The following is a 20,058-nucleotide window of genomic DNA, read 5'->3' on the forward strand; positions in this document are numbered from 1 at the left end:
CTGAGGTCCCGGCTTCGATCCCAGCCCCAGATCACTCTCTGGGAGTTTGCACATTCTCCCAGTGTTTGCGTGGGTCTCACCCCCACAACCCAAAGATGTGCAGGGCCACACTAAAATTGCCGCTTAATTGGGGGAAAATAATTGGATACTCTAAATTTATATTAAAAAAGAATAAACTCAGCCGGCACGAGAATTGAACCCACGCTGTTGGCGTTGCTCCGCATCACGAACCAGCTGTCCAGCCAACTGAGTTAACCAACCCCCTTCAGGAGATATTAACAAACTCCAGATTGGGTGTCTAATTGGCAGATTAACTTCAATATATAGTTAAATGTGAGGAAAATAAGGAGGCCACACATTCCTTGGAAAATAAGCGTTTGAATGGAGGTAAAGGTACACAAATCACTAAAAGTAGTGATGCAGGTTAACAGCCATTTTATAAATAGCACTGGGGTTCACTTCTAGACGGTAATAATTGAGGAGTTATATCAAACCTGTATAGAACATGGTTAGACTACACTTGGGTGTAATTCCCAGGGAAAGCAGAACTAGAATTATGAACACAAGTTTGTCACCAGACTGCTCATCCAGTACAATCTCCTTCATGTGGAATGGATCTTACACACACCCCCACGAGTCACCCCAGCATCATCTGCTGACTCTGCTCCCCTCTCTCTAGCTCACTGGTAACCAGGATCAACTGCAGCACCCAATGTTGAGATTAGCAAACCAAGCACACAAAGTCTGGGATCTTGATGTCCAGTAACACACTAAGTGCTGTATTCACTTGCAGAACTATGACGGGAGACGAGGAGGGGGATCATTACAGCACTTTGGTGATTTGAAAAAAGTAATTGTTTGGTCCAAGGAAGAAAAAGATGGAGAAAAATTATAAATTTACAGCACAATATATGTCGAATCATTTAGATGATTGGAACAAAGTCTTGTTCACAGCTTTACACTGTGCAGTCACTGTTCATTCACCACATTTAAAACTGATGTGGTCCATCCTGCTCCTGCATATAGATGGGGCACTTTCAGCTTGGCTTTATACAATTTACAAGTCTCGATCTGGGGTGCCGGGGAGGGAGATGGAAGGGCAAAGAAAATGGAGGTAGCGCGAGGGAGCTCCAGGTTAGTCGGCTTCAAAGGTCTCCTCAGTCTCAGCCAGCTGCTGCTGAAGTCGTTGAAGATCTTTCAGGACCCGTGGCCGATCCTCCAGGTCATCGTAAAGCGATCCAACAATTTCCAGGTTTCTGTAATCCTCTCGCTTCACGAGGCTCCGCACCACTTGCAGGCACCTCTCCTTTAGTGTGTAAACTGAACAAAGAAAATCGCCATCAGAGCAAAGCATTATCCAAATGTGTTCATTGACAGAAAATGAAGAAAAGGATTGTAGAGTTTAATTCTCCTCAACCAGATCATTATATCATACTCCTTTCCTGTTTATCGTAATAGCAGAAATGAGGGGAAAAAAACATATACGGATGGGGGTGGAGGCAAAGAGTATGCAGAGAGAAGTGTTTTTGAGAGGAAATGGCTGGGGTGTCTTGGAAGGGCAGGGGGAGAGTGTAGCTGGCTGATGGTGACTAGGGATAGGGTCTGGGCGCGCTCATGGGGCGGGGCCAGGAGTCTGGTCATGACTGATAAGAGTGGTGGGGGAGAGGGGAGAAGAGAGAGAGAGAGAGAGAGAGAGAGAGAGAGAGAATAGCAACGTGGATTGGGCCAGGGTTGAGGGCACCGGTGAAGTGGCAAGATTTGGATATGCATCAATCAATTTTAGGTGAGGATTTAAATACAGTGTTGAGGGCGGCACGTTGGCACAGTGGTTAGCACTGCTGTCTCACGGCTGAGGACCCAGGTTTGATCCCGGCTCTGGGTCACTGTCCGTGTATTTGCACATTCTCCCAGTGTCTCCGTGGGTCTCACCCCCACAAACCCAAATAGATGTACAGGGTAGGTGAATTGGCCAGGCTAAATTGGCCATTAATTGGGAAAAAAATGAATTGGGCGCTCTAAATATAAATAAATAAATAAAGTGTGTTTTATCCACAGATAGGTCGGTCTAAGCCACGCGCATTTGGGGGGGGGGTTGGCATAATTTATGAAGGAGATGGAGGGGTGGGGGGGGGGGGAGAGAGCGGACCTGTGGCGGTTCTTACGTCCAGGGGGTAGAGAGTATTCCTTTTTTTACCCAGTGCATAGTTTATACTCAAGGACTGATTTCTTTCTCATGGGGAAGTCGTTGCTGTCGGAGGTGATGAAAGTGGAACACTCGGAGATTGTCATTTTGGATCAAGTTCCACATTTGGTGGTTGTGATCCTTGAGTAGGGGCTGTGCAGAGGCCAGCATAGAGGTTGGGTGTGGGGCTGTTGCAGATCAGAGTTTTTGTGCGAGGATGGGAGGGGGGGGTGATTAGTGTTTATGTGGGGTTCAATAAGAATGAGGAGGTCTCGTCGTTGGTAGTTTGGGAGGCGCTGAAGGTGGTCGTAAGGGGCAGCATCATCTTGCATAGGGCGCAGATGGATAGGGAGGCAGGAGAGGAGTGGCAGGGAGATGAAATCTTGGAAGTTGATGGGAAGTATGCAGAAGATTGCACTCCAGAACCTTTGATCAGTAGAAAGGAACTACGATCGCAGTTTGATCTTTTGTCTACAGAGAAAGCAGCATATCAGTTGAGGTGGGTGAAGGGGGTAACATATGAACAGGGGGAAAAGGCCAGTCGCTTGTTGTCGGGACAACTCTGCCGGCAGGCGACCTGTTGAGTAATTGTTCAAGTTCATGATGGAGTGAAGGGGTTGGTGGTGGCGCTGGAGCAGGTGAACAGGGCATTTGAGAAGTTTTATAAAAGGTTGTACAGGTCGGAGCCCCTGGAGGATGAGTCGGATATGAGGGACATCGTGGGGGCGGAGGGGGTCCTAATGTCGGAGAGGGTAAGGTTGGAGGAATCATAGGGGATTGAGGAGATTTGGTCGGCGATAGGGTACATGCAGACGGGTAAAGCACCGGGGTCGGATGGGGACCCGGTGGAATTCCATAACAAGTTTTTGGATAGGTTGGTGCTGTTGGTGGAGATGTTTGAGAGCGCAGTTGCTAAGGGAGCACTCCTGGACACGATGGAGCAGGCATCTGTTTCGCTGTTGTTAAAAAAGGAGAAGGATCCGGTGGAGTGTGGGTCGTATTGGTCAATATCCCTGTTAAATGTGGATGCCAAGATTCTTTTATTTTTATAAATTTAGAGTACCCAATTATTTTTTTCGAATTAAGGGGCGATTTAGTGTGGCCAATCCACCTACCCTGCACATCTTTGGGTTGTGGGGGTGAAACCCACGCAGACATGGGGACGGGGAGAATGTGCAAACTCGGACAGTGACCTGGGTCCGGGATCGAACCCGAGTCCTCAGCGCCATAGGCAGCAGTGCTAACCACTGCACCACCGTGGCGCCCTGGATGTCAAGATTCTTGCCAAGCTGTTGCCGCTGAGTTGGAAGATTGTCTTCCACAGGTAATTGTGGAGGATTAGACAGGGTTTGTAAAGGTAGGCAGTTGTCCTTGAATGTGTGACGCTTGTTAAACAAGGTCAAATAGTTATACAAGGAGCCGAAGGCGAGTGTTCGTACGAATGAGGTGAACTTGGGACATTTTCAGCTGTATAGGAACAATGAGGCAGAGATGCCCCATGTCCCCCTTCTTGTTTGCGCTGGTAATAGAGCTCTTGGCTATTGCGCTGATGTATTCAGATAAGTGGAGGGAGATAGTGAGGGGGGTGGTGGAGCATAAGGTGTCCCTGTATGCCAACAATCTTTTATTGTATATTTTTTGGGGCTTTTCGGGATAGTAACTGAATTTAGAAAAGAGCAAGTTTTTTTGTATTTCTTGTCCAGGGATCGGGAGCTGGCTTGGGGGGTGGGATTACCGTTTTGTGTGCTGACTACTCACTTTAGGTACTTGAGGTGCAAGTGGCTCGAGACTGGGCCTGGCTCCAAGTTGAATTTTACAAGCCAGGTGGGTAGGCCTGGTCAAGGCAGATTTGTTGAGATTTGACAGCCTCCCCTTATCATTGGCAGGCCGGGTACAGGTGGTAAAGATGCCGCGGTTTTTATTTTTATTCCAGTGCTACTGGTCTTTTTGCCAAAAGTGTTTTTATGGGGGAGAAACGGTTGATTTTGTTGTTTGTTTGGGTAGGTAAGGTGGTGAGGATTGGAAAGACAGTCGGGGGGTTAGTACTTCCAAATCTGTTGTATTACTATTGGGCGGCGATGGAGGCAGGCTCTTGCAGAGGGCTGGGTTTGTCGGCGCTGTCAATGGTGCCATTCTCATTTGCTCCAAAGAAATACTCGAGTAGTCCGTTGGGTGGTGGCCACGCTGAAGACATGGAGGCAATTTCGGCAGCATTTTAAGTTGGCGGCAGGGTTGAAGTTGATGGCGGTCCGAGAAAATCACGTGTTTGAGGCGACGAGGCTGGATGCTAGGTTTTTGGGAATGGGAGGAGCAGGGTGTGATGGAAATGAAGGACTTATTTTTGGAAGGGCTGTTTGCGAGTTTGGAGGAGTTGACGGAGAAGTTTGGGTTTCCGCGCTGGGGATGGGGGGACCTTTAAGTATATGCAGGTTTGGGACGTTGCAAAAAAGGTTTCCCCAATGTTTCCGGTGACACTGCCCTCCTCATTGTTGGAGGGTGTGTTGTCGGTGATAGGGTTTGGGGGGGGGGGGTTAGTACTTCTTAGATTTATGAGAAGATTTTGTAGAAGGAGTGGTTTGCCCTGCTGTCTCACAGCTCCAGGTACCCGGGTTCAATTCTAGCCTCAGGTGACTGTGTGGGTTTCCTCGGGGTGCTCCGGTTTCCTCCCACAGTCCAAAGATGTGTGGGTTTGGTGGATTAGCCATGCTAAATTGCCCCTTAGTATCAAAAAGGTTAGGTGGGGTTACCGGGTTACGGGATAGGGTGGAGGTGTGGCTTAAGTAGGGTACTCTCTCAAAGGGCCGGTGCAGACTCGATAGGTTAAATGGCTTCCTTCTGCAGTGTAGGGATTCTATGATATGGCATCGCTGGAGGGGGTTCAAGCCAAGTGGGAGGAGGAGTTGGGTGTCGTGCTGGAGGAGAGGTTTTGGTGTAGGTGTTGTGGAGGGTGAATGCCTTAACATTCAGTGTGAGGCAGGGGTTAATATAGTTTAAGATGGTGCACAGGGCACACCTAAAGGATTTGAGGATGAGCCGGGTGTTTAAGGAGGTGAAGCTTGCAAGTGGCGTGGGAGAGTGCCTGCCAACCACGTACATATGTTCTGGTCCTGCCCGAAGTTGGAGAAATTTTGGAGGTCGTTTTTCAGGAGCATGTCGGCGATCCCGCACGTAGATATGGAGCCCTGTCCCCTGGGGACAATATTTTGTGTGTCAGACTTGCCGGAGCTGCAGACGGAAACGGGGCCAGATGTTTTAGCCTCCGCCTTGCTGATTGCTTGCAGGCGGCTCCTGTTGGGATGGAGGTCAGCCTTTCCGCCCTGTATCTCAGTGTGGCTTGGGGACTTGATGGAGTTCCTCTATTTGGAGAACTTAGGTTTACTTTGAGGGGGGCGATGGAGGGGTTCCACAAGAGATGAGGTCTGTTGATTCTACACTTTAAAGAGCTGGTTACCGTCAGCTGCTAAGGGCAGGGGCATGGTTGGGGGGGGGGTTTCTTTGAGGTTTGGGGAAATGGTCAGTGGAGTGGGGGGGGGGTGTCTCTGAGGCTCTTGACATTTTGCATTGTTTTGTTTTATGTATAAAATGTTAAAAGCTGAATTAAAATATTTTCAGGGAAAAAAAAAAACTTAGATTCAACTCCTTGGATGAAGTGGCTCCTTCAACAGCTAATTCCATATCTACTGCAAACCTATCCATAAATGCAGAGCTAAAGTGCCAGGAAGCCAATGCTTTCTCCCCCTTCTGCTCACTGCTTGTGACAGCATTGGGGGAGTGGTCATTCTTATTTTGCAAGCATATGGAGGTAATTGTAAAGGGAAAAAGGGAGAGGCCATCTGAGGAATACAAGTGATATTGCCCTCACCTGGAGAGGGAACACAGGCTCCAAATTCCTTCTGTATTGAAGACATGTCCAGAATCCAAAACGAGACTAGCTAAGGTGGACAAACTAAAATTGAAAAATGATGTTTATGACACTGCCAGGTCAGGCATGACTGCTGCCATTGAGCCAGCGGGAGGGTTTGTAGTGGGAACATAATAAGCTTCCATGCCCATTAGAGGAGCACCGGTTACCTGGTATGGTGATGTTAACCATGATGTATCGAGGTTGTCCAGCTTCATTAACCTGCCCAGGAGGCGGTACAAAGACTTCATATCCATTGACAAGAAGTCGGTCATCAGAAATCGCATCACGGAACATCCAGGGGTGACCTGAGGAATACCAAATAAGGCAGATTAAACAAAGCAATACTTCAGAAGTAAACAAGGCATGGGGAGTTGCCAGTTATGTTAGCACAGGAGTTGATTTTGTTGATCCTGAACAAGAGGAAGCACCTACTGGAGTGTGGATCCTATAGGCCCACTTTGCTGCTAAATATGGACGTGAAAGTCCTGGCGAATGTGTTGAGGTGTAGATTGGAGGGGTGCGTCCCGGAGGTGGTTTCTGAGGACCAAGTGGGTTTTGTGAAGGGGAGGCAACTCTCCAGTAACATGTAATTATGACTCCATCAGGGGCACAGGAGCCAGAGGCGATTGTGTCCATGGATGCGGAGAAGGCATTCAACTGGGTAGAATGGAGGTACCTGTTTGAAGTTCTGGGAAGGTTTGGGTTTAGACCAAAATTTGTGGGGTGGGTTCAATTTTCGTATATGTCCCAGTGGCTAGCGTTCAATCAAATGAGATGAGTATGAGGTATTTTGGGTTGCACAGGGGAGCGAGGCACAGGGGTGCCCGCTGTTGCCGTTGTTGTTTACGTAGGCGGTTGAGCCCTTGGCAATGGCTCTTTGGGCGTCAGCTGAGCGGCAAGGAATTGTAGGACTTTTGTGCCCGGTCTCAGGGGTAGTTTTCGGATGAGTTGGTGTGGGAAGTCATGAGGAGGTTGTGGAATGTCGAAGTCCCAGAAGAAGAGTTCTGGAAAGCAGGGGCGAGCAAAAGTGCTGCTGAGAGTCCTGCAGGAAGAAAGATGGCAGGGGCTGGGTCATCAGGTGGGGCCGCTCCCCTCACGGTGGAAACTCCGACCAAGGTAATATCGGTGGAGTTTGAAAGGATGTTTTCCAAGCATTTGGAGGTACATCGGAGGGAGATGACGGTTTTGCTTAAAGAGTGGGTGGATGAAGCGATTGCCTCAGTAAAGGCGGTAATGATGAAGATGTTGGTCGAGGTGCGGGAGCAAGGAGAGAAGTTGAAGGGGGTGGAGGAGACATCGTAGCAGCACAGTGAGTTCACATCGATGGGTGAGGAGCTGCAGAGGTCAACAAAGAGCTCAGAACCAAGGTGGAGGATCTGGAGAACAGGTCGAGTAGTCAAAATATGAGGATCGTGAGTCTGCCCCAGGGAGTGGAGGGCCTGAGGCCGAGTACTTTGCAAAGATGTTTGCAAAGATGATGGGGGAGGGGGAAGAACCCTCCCGCTACGAGTTGGACAGGGCACATCGGTTGTTTATGCCGAAGCCGAAAGTGAATGAGCCACCAAGGGAGGGTCACAGTCTGATTCCACAGCTATCATGTGAAAGAGGTTTTGAGCTGGGCGAAGCACTAACGAGAGGGGAAGTGGGAAGGCATTGGGATACACATATACCAAGAGCTGAGGGCAGAGTTGGCAAGCGGTCTTTGGACTGTATGGTAGCAGAGTGAGATTCGGAGTACTATACCCAGCAAAGCCTTTTTTTAGAAAACATTTTATCGAGGCAGTCATAATTTTAACAGTTCTAAACATCAAGGTTTCAACAAGAACAAAACAATATAACCAACCCCCTCCCGCAGTGACAAACCCCAGCCAACATGGCTTACATAAACAGTACCACCTTCCCAAGCCCCCTGCCACTAGTTCTCCTGTCCTTACTCGCCACCGCCCCCCCCTCCCCCCCGAGTTGACAGCCTAATTTTTCTCAAATAAGTCGATGAACTGCTGCCACCCCCGAGCAAACCCCTGCAGCGATCCCCTAGTTAGCTAGTCTTTATTATTGTCACAAGTAGGCTAACATTAACGCTGCAATAAAGTTACTGTGAAAAGCCCCTAGTCGCTACATTCCGGCGCCTGTTCGGGTACGCTGAGGGGGAATTCAGAGTGTCCAAATAACCTAATAGCACGTCTTTGGAATGTGGGAGGAAACCGGAGCACCCGGAGGAAACCCATGCAGACACAAGGAGAACGTGCAGACTCCGCGCAGACCCAAGTCGGGAATCGAACCTGGGACCTTGCCGTTGTGAAGCGACAGTGCTAACCACTGTGCTACCGTGCCGGAGAACTTCTTGTAGAATTCCACCAGGTACCCGTCCACCTGAGCCATACCCAATTGCATCGCCTCCAACCACTCCACTATTTCTACCAGCCCAATTGGGGCCCCCAGGCCCTCCACCAACTCCTCATCAACCTTCGGGAACTCCAACCCTTCCAGAAACCGCACCATACCCTTCTCCTCCCCAGCTGGGGGTTCCGACTTGTACAACGTACTACAGAAGTTCCTGAACACCCTGTTCACCCCCACCGGGTACAAAACCGTACTCCCACCGATGTCCATCACTTTCCCAATCTCCCTCGCCGCCTCCTGCTTCCTCAACTGGTGCACTAGCATCCTGCTTGCCTTCTCCCCATACTCATATACCGCCCCTCTCACCCCCCACGGCCTAACCCGTAGATAATAGCCCAAACGTCACCTGCAGCCTCTGCCATTCCTTTAGCAGCCCCGCCTCGAGGGCCTCCGCATATCTCCTGTCCACCTGCAGGATTTCCTCCACTAGCCTCTCTATCTCCGCCTGCTCCACCTTCTCCCTATGTGCCCGAATCGAAATAAACTGTCCCAGACCTCTGCCTTTAGTGGCTCCCGAACCTTATCGGCCAAATCCTCCCCCGTGTCATTAAACTCCACATATCCCCGGATGGCCTTCCTCACTCGCTCACACATCTCTTCCTCCGCTAACAGTCCCACATTCCCCGCCCCCACCTTGCTTACTCATAGGTCCACCCACTGCGGGGTACCTGACACCACTATTGCCGAATACTCAATATCAACCACCCCTGCCAACGTCTTGTCAAACACAAAAAAGTCTATTCAGGAGTACACCTTGCGCACATGTGAGTAGAATGAAAATTCTTTCGCTCTCGGTCTCCCAAATCTCCACGGATCCACCCCCCCAATGTGCTTCATGAACACCCGGAGCTCCTTAGCTGTTGCCGACACCCTCCCCGACATCGACCGGTCCAGCCTTGGATCCAGGAATGTATTGAAGTCCCCGCCCCCATAATTAACCGATGAGAGTCCAGGTCAGGGAGCCTCCCCAGCACATGTCTCATAAATTCAATATCGTCCCAGTTCAGGGCACAGATGTTCACTGACACCAATGGCCTCCAGTTTCCCCCAGAGTCCACCACTATACTTCCCACTTCAAACGGCACCCGCTTATTGCTCAAAATCGCCACCCCATTCATTTTAGAGTCCAATCCCGAATGAAATACTTGCCCTATCCATCCCTTCCTCAGTCTAGTCTGGTCCCCCAACTTCAGGTGAGTCTCCTGTAGCATGGCAACATCCACCTTTAATCTTTTTAAACGTGCAAACACATGGGCCCTCTTGACCTGCCCAATCAATCCTCGCACGTTCCACTTGATCAGCCTCGTCGGGGAGCACCCTACGTACCCCACCCCCTCACCCTAATTCAGGAAGCCCACCAGCTGCTCTGTTGACCACAGAGCCACTCCCTTACCCTCCACCACCTCCACCAGCGCCGCACGCACCGCATCAACATTTGCAGTCTGATCCCCTCTTTTGCGACTGCTTCTGGCCCTCATCTCCATACACCAGAGGGTAAATCTCTTCTACTCACTCTCCTGCACCTTTTTGCCGTTAACCAGGGAAAAGGTTAAAAAAAAAACTCCACGAGAGGGAGCCACCAAATGTGCGACCACTCACACCATGGCCGGCCAGGTGAGAGACCCCTGGCCAGAATGGTGACCTAGAACACGAGGCGGTTAGGGGGACCGGTGAAGAGAGCGAGAGCTTTTGCACATTTGAAAAGTTTAAAAGCCAATGTGGTGATGCTGCAGGAGACCAATTTAAGGATGATGGACCAGATGATGCTCACGAAGGGATGGATGAATCAGGTGTTTCATTCGGGGTTTGATAGCAGGGCTTGGTGGTGCCGATTGTGGTGGGTAAGCAGGTGAGGTTCCAGATGGAGAAGGTGGTGACAGATCAAGGAGGCAGTTACGTGATCTTTTACGGGTGCTTTCAAGGGGAGGATGATAAGCGTACATGGCCCCCCAATTGGGACGATGCAAGGTTCGTGTCATTCTGGATCTGGATAATCATCAGTTGATTTTGGGGGAGGATTGGAACACAGTGCTGGAGCAGAGGGTGGACAGGTCCCAGCCGCGCTCGCTCACCCCGGGGGGCGGGGCAAAAGCGTTTACCGGGCTCATGAGGGAGATGGGGTGGGTGGACCCATGTAGATTTTTACATCCGAGGGGCCAGGAATGTTCATTTTTATTCCCAGTGTTCAAGGTTTTCGCAATGATTGCCTTTTTTGTGGTGGGAAAGGCGCAGTTGGGGGATTTAAGAGGGCAGCGTATTTGGCAATTGTGATCTTGGATAAGACTCCGCATTGGATGGGCGTGGCATTAGAGAAGGGGGCAGCCCAGAAGCCAGGGTGGTGGATGGATGTGGAGCTATAGGCAGATCGGAGCTTTTTCTTTTATTCGTTCACGTGGGCGTCGCTGGCTGGACCAGCATTTATTGCCCATCCCTGACGATATTCAAGAGTCAACCACATTGGTGTGGGTCTGGAGTCACATGGAAGCCATACCAGGCAAGGACGACAGATTTCCTTCCCTAAAGGACATTAGTGAACCAGATAAGTTTTTACGACAATCGACAATGGTTTCATTGTCATCATTAGACTTTTGCTGAATTCAAATTTCACCATCTGCAAAGGCGGGATTCAAACCCAGGACCCCAGAGCATGACTCAGGGTCTCTGCATTACTAGACCAGCGACAATACCACCACAACACTGCCTCCCCTGTAAATGCAGGCAGGGAAGGTGGTGGGGCCAGATGGGCTCCCACTCGAATTTTATAAAAGGTTTAAGGATAAGCTGGTGGTGGGAACGTTCGACGACACGACGGACAGGGGTGTTTTGCCACAAACGAAGGGGCAGGCCTAGATCTCGTTGTTGCTTAAGAAGGACAAGGATTCAGTGGATCGTACAGGCCCATGGGCGAGATTCTCCGACCCCCCGCCGGGTCGGAGAATCGCTGGGGGCTGGCGTGAATCCCGTCCCCGCTGGTTGCCGAATTCTCCGGCACCGGATATTCGGCGGGGGCGGGAATTGCGCCGCGCCGGTTGGCAGGACCCCCCCCCCCCGCAATTCTCCGGCCCGAATGGGCCGAAGTCCCGCCGCTAAAATGCTTGTCCCGCCGGCGTAGATTAAACCACCTACCTACCGGCGGGACAAGGCGGCGCGGGTGGGCTCCGGGATCCTGGGGGGGGGGGGGGGGCGCGCGGGGCAATCTGGCCCCGGGGGGGTGCCCCCACGGTGGCCTGGCCTGCGATCGGGGCCCACCGATCCACGGGCGGGCCTGTGCCGTGGGGGCACTCTTTCCCTTCCGTCTTTGCCACGGTCTCCACCATGGCGGAGGCGGAAGAGACTCCCTCCACTGCGCATGCGCGGAAATGCCGTCAGCGGCCGCTGACGCTCCCGCGCATACGCCACCTGGAGATGTCATTTCCGCGCCAGCTGGCGGGGCACCTAAGGCCTTTTCCGCCAGCTGGCGGGGCGGAAATTTGTCCGGCGCGGGCCTAGCCCCTTAAGGTTGGGGCTCGGCCCCCAAAGATGAGGTGCATTCCACACCTTTGGGGCGGCGCGATGCCCGACTGATTTGCGCCGTTTTGGGCGCCAATCGGCGGACATCGCGCCGTTTCGGGAGAATTTTGCCCCATATCTCTGCTGAATGTGGACGCCAAGATATTGGTAAAGGTGTTGGTGTTAAGGTTGGAGGGATTCCTTCTGAAGGTGATTGGAGAGGATCAGATGGGGGCAGACAGTTGTCATCGAATGTGAGGAGGCTGTTGAATGTGGTGCTTTCTCCGGCAGAAGGAAGGGAGACGGAGTGGTGGTGGCATTAAATGCGAAGAAAGCACTTGATCGGGTGGAGTTGTTTGATGCCGGTATTGGAGAAATTTAGGATTGAGCCGAAGTTTGTGGCGTGGGTGCAGCTGCTATATAAGGAGCCGATGGTGAGCGTGCGCACAAATAATATGAATTTGGGGTACTTTGCATTGCACCGGGGTACGAGGCAGGGATGCCCCATGTTCCCCCTTCTGTTTGCATTTGCTATAGTGCCTTCGGCCATTGTGCTGAGGAGCTTGGGGTTGTGCAAGGGGAAAATTGGGGGGGGGGGGGGGGGGGGGGGGGGGGGGGAAGAATGGAGCATTGGGTTGTCCTTATAAGCGGATTACTTGTTGCATATTTCAGAGCCAAGCTCTTTGGCGGCAAGCATAATGGGGTTGCTTCAGAGATTTGGGAAGTTTTCAGGGTACAAACTGAACCCTGAAAACTGGTGGGGCTGCCATTTCGTCAGGCAGAGTCTCACTTTAGGTATCTGGGGATGCAGGTGGGCCGGGACTGGGCAGGTCTCCGGAAGGCGAATTTCACTAGCTTGGTGGGGAGGGTGAAGGCTGACTGCTGAGGTGGGACAATCTCCCTCTGTCATTGGTGGGCCAGGTACAGGCAGCAAAGACAAATATTTTTGCACAATTTTTGTTTCTATTTCAGTGCCGGCTGGTCTTTTTGCCCAAGGCATTTTTCAGGAGGGGTGGGCATCCAGATCCCCTTGTTTGTTTGGGCAAGGAAGGATTAGGAAGGTGAAACTGCAGAGGGGACGGCAGTCGGAGGGGGGGGGGGGGGGGGGGGGCCTCCCAAATTTGATGTATTATTATTGGATGCCGAACGCAGAGAAGATTCAGGGGTGGAATGGAGGAGGTGGGGGCTCTGTGGGTAAGGATGGAGACGGGCTTATGTAGGGGTCAGGGTTGCGGGTGCTGGCAATGGCGCTACTCCGATGGCCACAGGGAAGTACTCTGCGAGTCCGGTGGTGATGGCCACGCTGAAGATTGGAGGAGGATTGGGTGTCTATGGAGGGGATAAAGTAAAATGGGAGGAAGAGTTTGGGGAGGCGCTGGAGGAGTGATTGTGGTGCTAGGTGCTGCGGAGGGTAAATACCTCAACTTAGTGTGCGAGGCTGGGGCTAATACAGCTGAAGTTGGTTTACAGGCGCACCGTACAAAGTCTAGATGAGCCGGCTGTTCGAGGGGGTCGAGGATGTCTATGAGCAATGTGGGAAGGGCCTTGCGAATCATGTGCATATGTTTTGGGCCTGCCTGAAACCGGAAAGGCTTTGGAGAACGGTTTTCAGCACAATCTCGGGGGTTCTGTATGTGAATGTGGAGCCTGATCCCCTAGAAGCCATATTTGGCATGTCGAACTGGCCGGAGCTGCAGGCGGGTGTGGGGACCAATGTTTAAAACTTCCTTCTGTGCTAGAATGAGCTTGATTCAGTTTCAAGTGGTGCACAGGGTACACATGACTCGGTTCTTCCCAGGGGTAATGGATGGATGTGAGAAATGTGGGCAGGGCCGGCAAATAATATTCACATGTTTTGGGGTTGTGAGATGTTAGGAGAGTTTCTGTGAGGCGGGTGTTTGGGACCTTATCGAGGATAGCGAGAGCCGAGGTGAAGTTGGACCCCATGGTGGTGATTTTGGGGGTTTCGGAGGTGCCGGTGCTGCTGGAGGGGAAAGGGGTCGATGTCACAGCCTTCGCCTCGCTATTGTCCAGCAACAGATTCACCGGGTGATTGTGGCTTGGCTGAGAGACTTGTATCAGTTTCTCCGGTTAGAAAAGATTAAGTTAGGGCAGCACGGTGGCGCAGTGGTTAGCATTGCTGCCTCACGACGCCGAGGTCCCAGGTTCGATTCTGGCTCTGGGTGACTGCCCGTGTGGGGTTTGCACACCTCCCTGTGTTTACGTGGGTTTCGCCCCCACAACCCAAAGATGTGCAGGGTAGGTGGATTGGCCACACTAAATTGCCCCTTAATTGGAAATATTAATTGGGTACTCTAAATGTATTAAAAAAAGAAAAGTTTTCCTTAAAGTGGGGGTCAGAAGAGGGCTTTGAGGGAGTTGGCTTGCGGCGGGGGGAAGAGAGTGGTCGCGGGTGGAGGAGCTCCTGGGTGGGAACAAAGTTGCATCCCGCTGCTCGCCGAGAACTTGCATCCAAGTGCGCAAATTTGTCTGTTTGGGCCCCCCGCAACAAGAGAGTGGGGACAAAGAAGAACCCGGACTCCAAAGCGCAATTAAAGTGGGAGACCTGGCTCGGGAGCAGAGCGATCCGCCCACCCCCCCCCCCCCCCCCCCCCCCCCCCCCCCCCCCCCCCCCCCCGCCCCCCCCCCCCCCCCGCACGGCAGGAGAACGCAGGGTAAGATGAGCGGCGGCCCGGATTAAAAGCAGGGACCAAGCCAGCAGTAAAGATCGACCCCGTAACTGGGTAACTTAGCGGGGAGGAAAACTTTCCCCAACTCAGAAAGGGACAGAGCACACCAGAAGCGCTGCTCCCAAAGCCCAAGGTAGGGGACCACCTGAGGGCAGCTATAGCTAAACTGCACTGGTATCAAGACAGGGAAACAATCCTGCGCTGGGCCAGGCAAAACAAAACCTGCAAATGGGAAGGCCCCCACCAGGATAGTCACCTGGAACTTAAGGGAACTCAACGGCCCAGTGAAAAGATCCAGAGTCCTCACCCACCTAAGAAATAGGAGGGCCGACATAGTCTTCCTCCAAGAGACACAGCTGAGAGAGCAGGACCCGACTGTGGGTAAGAATGGGCTGGGTGGGACAAACCTACCGTTCCTGCTATGGGACAAGGGCCAGGGGGGTGGCAATACTGATCGGCAAGAGGACGATGTTTGGGGCGACAAAGATGGTTACGGTCCAAGGGGACGGTACGTCATGGTCAGCGGGGCCTACCGGTAGTACTAGTTAACGTGTACACACCCAACTGGGACGACACGAGCTTCATCAAAAAGACCATGGCAGAATTCTCTGACATAGCGACGCATCGACTAATCATGGGGGGACTTCAACTGTGTACAGGACCCAAAGACAGACAGATCAAGCCCCAAAATGGGGAAAGTCTCAAGCATGGCAAGGGAACTCCATCACTTTATGGAACAGATGGGAGCGGTGGACTCCTCGAGGTTCACCCACCCAGGGGAGAAGGAATTCTCCTTCTTCTCCCCAGTGCACAACGTATACACCAGAATTGACTTCTTTGTGTGGGGAAATCGGTGCTTGTGGGGATAGACAAAGTGGAATACTCCGCAATTGTGATATCAGACCACGCTCCACACTACATGGACGTGAGGCTGGAGACGGGCAGAGCAGAACGCCCCACATGGAGGTTGGACATTGCCCTACTAGCTGACAAGGCCTTCAACGAAAAGATATCGCAGGCCATAGCAGAGTATACGGAGAACAACCAGAATGGGGCGGTCTCACCCTCCACGTTCTGGAAGCGCTAAAGGCCGTACTGAGAGGGGAAATTATCGTTTTCAAAGCGCGAAGAGATAGGGAGGAAAGGGCGGCTAGGCAGCAGCTGGTCGACTCCATACTGGAGGTAGACCATAAATACTCCGAGGCCCCGACCGTAGAGCTCCTGGCGGAGAGGAAAGAGCTACAAAGGAACTTTGATCTGCTCTCCACTAGGAAAGCAGTGCACCAACTCCGCCAGGCACGTGGGACCCTATACGAACACAGGGACAAAGCCAGCCGCCAGTTGGCACACCAGCTGAGAAAGCAGGCAGCCCACCAGAGACATTTCACAAATCAGGGATATCAGAGGCACGTTAGAAACAGAACCAGAAAAGATCAACAAAACCTTCAAGGCCTTCTACCAAGGGCTGTACATCTCAGAGCCCCCAATCCAGAGTTCAGGATGAAATGGTTCCTTGATAGACTGGACATACCAGTCGTGGGGGAGGGCAGAAAACGGGGCCTGGAAGCACCATTAGCACTGGGAGAGATCATGGACAGCATTAGCTCCATGCAGACGGGGAAGGCGCCGGACCAGACCTGTTCCCGGCGGACTTCTACAAAAGATTTGCGACAGCACTGGCCCTGCACCTGCAGGAGGTGTATCACAGACTCGCTGGCCAAGGGAACACTGCCAGTCACACGAGCACAGACCTCAATCTCGCTGATACCTAAGAAAGATAAAGATCCAATGGAATGTGGGTCATACAGACCCATCTCACTGCTGAATGCAGATGCCAAAATACTGGCCAAAATCCTAGCCAAAAGGCTAGAAGGACTGCGTGCCAGAGGTGGTCGCAGAGGACCAGACGGGCTTTGTCAAAGGTAGACAGTTTACCTCGAACTCCAGGCGCCTGCTGAACGTGATAATGACCCCCTCCGGGGAGAGAACAACAGAGGTGATCGTCTCCCTTGACACAGAAAAGGCCTTCGACAGGGTCGAATGGAAATACCTCACAGAGGTACTGGAGCGGTTCGGGCTTGGAACAGGGTTCACCTCCTGGGTAAAGCTCCTATACAACGCTCCCATGGCGAGCGTACGGACCAACAACATCAACTCTCAATACTTCCAGCTGCACAGGGGCACCAGACAAGGATGCCCACTGTCCCCGCTGCTGTTCGCTCTAGCGATCGAGCCACTAGCAATTGCGCTCAAAGCAGCAAAAAGCTGGAGGGGGATCCGAAGGGGCGGCAGAGAGCACAGAGTCTCACTCTATGCAGATGATCTGCTCCTCTACATTTCGGACCCATAAAGCAGCATTGATGGAATCATCGCGCTTCTGAAAGAGTTTGGCACCTTCTCGGGCTACAAACTCAACATGAGCAAAAGCGTGATCTTCCCGGTAGGGAAGGCAGCACTAACGGGACTGCTGTTTAAATAAACCCGACACAAATTCCGCTACCTGGAGATCCAAATAGCCCATGACTGGAAAGGGATCAACAAATGGAACCTCACCAGTCTGACAGAGGAAGTGAATAAGGACCTGCAAAGATGGAACACACTCCCACTCTCCCTCGCGGGGAGAGTCCAGACGATCAAAATGAAGGTACTGCCCAGGTACCTCTTCCTACTTCGATCCATCCCGATCTACACCCCCAAGGCCTTTTTTAAAGCAATAGACAAACTAATCATGGCGTTCGGGGGGGGGGGGGGGGGGGCTAGCTCTCCCAAACCTACAATTCTACCACTGGGCCACGACGGCCGAGCGAATAAGGGGATGGATCAAAGAGCCAGAAGCCGAGTGGGTGCGCGCGGAAGAGGCCTCCTGCATGGGAACCTCCCTCCGGGCCCTCGCTACAGCGGCACTCCCATCCCCACCCAAAAAACACTCCAGCAGCCGTTGGTGATAGCCACCCTCCAATCCTGGAACTAACAATCTGTAACAACCATAGGTTCACACCAGCGCTGACTGACACCACCTTTAAAAAGTGGGGACAGGACAGCGGGACACAGACAGTCAGGGACCTATACACGGACGACAGGATCGCAACACTGGATGAATTGACAGAGAAATTCCAGCTAGCCAGGGGAAACGAGCTAAGGTACCTGCAACTCAAAACGTCCTACGAAAGTAGACAAGGCGGTATCCACAACCGCCACGACAGACATTACTGGAAGAGTTACTGGATGCAAGCATCCTAGATAAAGGGAACCGTAGCGACATGTATGACCGACTGGTAGAAAAGGGCGACACCGTACTGGACGCAACAAGAAAGAAATGGGAGGAAGACCTGGGGATTGAAATAGGGTGGGGAATATGGAGCGAAGCACTGCATAGGGTCAACTCCACCTCCACGTGCGCAAGGCTCAGCCTGACACAACTAAAAGTGCTACATAGAGCCCACTTAACAAGAACCCGTATGAGTAGGTTCTTCCCAGAGATGGAGGATAGATGTGAACGGTGCCCAGGAGGCCCGGCCAACCATGGGAGGAGGGCGGACGCCCTTGCCTTTGCCTCCTTGATCGCCCGCTGTAGAATCTTGTTCAGCTGGTGGTCAGCAGCACCAACCCAAAGCTGCAGACTGGCTGTCCGACCTCTCAGAATCTCTCCAAATGGAGAAAATCTAATTTGCCATCCGAGGGTCAGACGACGGCTTCCACAGAACATGGGAGCCATTCACCCAATTGTTCCGAGACCTGTTTGTGGCCAACGAACAAGTAGAAGAATAGCTAGGTAGCCAAGAATCAGGGGAAAGTAGCCAAAGTATGAGAGGGAGAGATAGACAGGGGGGGGGGGGGGGGACAGACAGACAGCTGAACCTAAGAGGAGAGAAAGGCGAACCACAGGAGGGGGGCAGGGGTGGGGGAAAGAGTGAAGAGACAGGGAATAGAGGAGAATCAGTGAGCAGGGGGGGGGGGGGGGGGGGGGACACGATAACAAACTTGGCATCTACAGGAACAGAGAGCAAGGAAAATCCAGGCGAAAGACGGGACGAACGGCTGAAGCGGAGGTGAACGGCAGCAAAGTCCGTCCGGGAGAAGCAAGTGACAACATCAGCACCAGACCCATTGAGTATTGCCCTCTGTAATTGTTTCTCCGGCACCCAAATGTATATCTACCTCCCCAGTCTCCACCCCACCCCCCACAAACAGATGCCTACTTATGTGTTGTAAATAATTTTGGCAATTGTACAGAGTTGCTGCTGTTGAGCTGGTGCATAATACCTTACAAGCTATTTTATTTTATTTTTTATTTCTTTATTATTTTATTTTTTTGGTATGTTTGTGTGCCCGTCTCTTGAATGAAATGAAAATCGCTTATTGTCACAAGTAGGCTTCAAATGAAGTTACTGTGAAAAGCCCCTAGTCGCCACATTCCGGCGCCTGTTCGGGGAGGCTGTTACGGGAATTCTTATATATAATATATATAATATATATCTTATTCTGTGTACATAAAGGTAAATATACTTTGTTTAAAATCCAATTAAAACATTCATTAAAAAAAGAGGGTTTTGAGGTATGGTGGGTCATTCCTGACAATATCTGAGGAGTGGTTCGTTGCGGGGGGGGGGGGGGGGGGGGGATTATCAGGGGGAAAAGAATGTACAAACTGTTCACTCTGTTTTATTGCAATATGTGGATGTGCTGCTGTTATTGCTTACATTTGGAATAAAACATCTTATACAAAAAAGGCGGCGGGGCAGGAGACTACTTCACCCAACGGAATAGCTAAATACCCAAATACACACATCCTGAAAACCCCAATACCCACCTACTTTAGTACCCCGCCACCCACCTCAAACCCCAATACCCCAGCCTGCTGCCCCTCTCACCCAGGAATGTGTTCATCCTGCGGTCACTGTGTGCCTCCATCTTGGCGTACGGGACGGGTTCCCCGCGATAGTTGATCCAAACGGGCCGGACACTGCGGCCTGTGCAATTATAGAAGGTGACGAACGATTGGTGGCGGCTGTGGTAGGAGCGGAGCCGTCCCAGGCCCAGGCTCTCGGCCTCGGCCTCCACATTCTCCGGCATGGCTGCACTTCACTCCCTGCGCCACTCAAACCGCATTGGCTGAGCCGGCTGCGACTACACTGATTGGCTGGAACTGGCAGGCTGGGACCGCGCCAATTGGCTGATTCGGACTGGAACCGTACTGATTGGTTGGGCAGGAGTAGCAGGAACAGCTCTGATTGGCTGGACTTGGCTGTACCCGCCCATTAATGGAACTCGGTCTCTGATTGGTCGGAACCGTGTGAATGGGCTGATTGACATTTACCATCGTAATTTCACACACACAGCGGCCAGCCTCTCAATGCTGACTGGTCAGTGGCCATGTCAATCATTATGCT

The 20,058-nt window shown here is 52.0% G+C and overlaps 1 protein-coding gene across 1 annotated transcript; it reads right to left on the reverse strand.

Moving 5' to 3' along the window:
• Positions 1-489: 489 nt before the first annotated feature.
• On the reverse strand, positions 490-19,778 carry vhl (von Hippel-Lindau tumor suppressor). Its single transcript, XM_072472090.1, has 3 exons — positions 19,540-19,778; positions 6,254-6,391; positions 490-1,320 (listed from the first exon to the last, which is right to left on the reverse strand). The coding sequence occupies exons 1-3, from the start codon at positions 19,739-19,741 to the stop codon at positions 1,136-1,138; spliced, it is 525 nt and encodes a 174-aa protein (XP_072328191.1). The 5' UTR covers positions 19,742-19,778; the 3' UTR covers positions 490-1,135.
• Positions 19,779-20,058: the final 280 nt, after the last annotated feature.

Source organism: Scyliorhinus torazame, chromosome 13, assembly GCF_047496885.1.
Source record: "Scyliorhinus torazame isolate Kashiwa2021f chromosome 13, sScyTor2.1, whole genome shotgun sequence".
In the NCBI taxonomy this organism is placed as follows: domain Eukaryota; kingdom Metazoa; phylum Chordata; class Chondrichthyes; order Carcharhiniformes; family Scyliorhinidae; genus Scyliorhinus; species Scyliorhinus torazame.